Here is a 1,352-nt window from a genome sequence, read left to right as displayed (position 1 = left end):
TATTTCGTGCACGCTTCTTTAGCATTTCAAGCACGCCCGGATCCATCTTCTCCATTATCTCCGCCTGTGCCTCCGCGATCTCATCCCCCGACATCTCGCTCAGCCGAGCAAGATTCTCAGCTTCAATCTCGTCCATCAGTGTGGGCTTCTCCGATCCATTAGAGACCGATGTCTCAGGTTCCCCTTCGCCACAACCAACTGCACTGCTACTAGACACAACAGAAGCTGCAAAATTTCTACTACCCTCTCCATTTTTTGCCATAATTTCGGTTTCAGGTACAGTTACTGCCTTCTTTGTGGCATTTTCAGTTTCAGGTACAGTTACTCGTTTCCTTGTGACGCTTTTAGCTTCCGCTTTCTTCATTTGTGACTTGTTCTCATCGACCTGTTGAAGTTCTCTCCACCTGCTGAAATCCAGACCCTTCTTCTTCTTCCCCTTGATAGGGTCTGCAAACGACGATGCCGACACGTGATCAGCATCATTCTCCTCCTCTGCCGCATCACCCACATCAAATCTGGGCTCCTCGCTCGCCGACGCACCCGACCACTGCAAGATTCAAAATTTAAGCAAAGACGGTCAGATCCCAAGGGGCCAAATCTCACATTCCATCCACAACTCTTGGGAGTTTATGGATTTGGGGAGGTAATACAGAAAAAGGAACATCTGAGGGTCCGACATGGAATTAAAAGCGAATTTAGGGCTTTTAGGGTTTAGGGTTTTAGGGTTAGATTACCGGGCCGCCGTGAGAGCGGTGGCGGGCGACGGGGAAGGGGAGGACGGAGGGGTTGGGGGGGTTGGTGGCGGAGGACGAGGAGGAGGAGGAGAAGCCCTTCTCGATTATGCTACCGACGATGTTGGGGGCGAGAGGGAGCTGCTCTACTTTCTTCGTTGATGAGGAGGGCGAGGGCGAGGGTTTTCTGGTCGCCATTTGATTTCGATGACAAAATGTTTCCGCGTTTTTTGGGCGCGAGAGAGAGAGGGAGGGTTTGAAATTGCTGCGATCTTTTTGTAGTCGGTGTTTTGAGATGGGGAACTCGAGCGAGGAAAAGGGAAGAACTACAGAAGAGAACTCCAGAGGGTGAACCTCACGCCTGTCATATTTCGCGTTTAGTCCCTCAAATCAATGAATCATGGAACTTGATATTATATTCGTCAAATCTTTAGTCAATTTAGGATTAGTCCCCCAAATTAATAAAATTGCCATTAGATTTCTCATATCTTTAAGTTATTTTCAAATTAGTCCTCTAATCAAGAATAAGAGTAGGAATCAAACGGATTAATTTAAAGCAATTTATGAGAAATTGGGAATCCAGTAGCGATCTCGATGATTTTAAGTGACTAATTTGTCTCT

The 1,352-nt window shown here is 47.1% G+C and overlaps 1 protein-coding gene across 1 annotated transcript in view; it reads right to left on the bottom strand.

The window, feature by feature from the left end:
- Positions 1-1,104, bottom strand: part of LOC109827879 (transcriptional elongation regulator MINIYO) — a 12,505-nt gene extending 11,401 nt beyond the window's left edge. Inside the window, exons 1-2 of the mRNA XM_020394903.1 lie at positions 735-1,104; positions 1-547 (exon numbers count right to left, since the gene is read on the bottom strand). The exon at positions 1-547 is cut by the window's left edge and continues 171 nt beyond it. Of these exons, the coding sequence (XP_020250492.1) occupies positions 1-547; positions 735-929 (742 nt within the window). The 5' untranslated portion in view covers positions 930-1,104. The remainder of the gene's footprint in view (positions 548-734) is intronic.

Source organism: Asparagus officinalis, chromosome 1 (genome assembly GCF_001876935.1).
Source record: "Asparagus officinalis chromosome 1, Aspof.V1, whole genome shotgun sequence".
Classification (NCBI taxonomy): Eukaryota; Viridiplantae; Streptophyta; class Magnoliopsida; order Asparagales; family Asparagaceae; genus Asparagus; species Asparagus officinalis.
The sequence above is the reverse complement of the archived record's forward strand: the minus strand, read 5'-3'. Positions and strand labels throughout refer to the sequence as shown.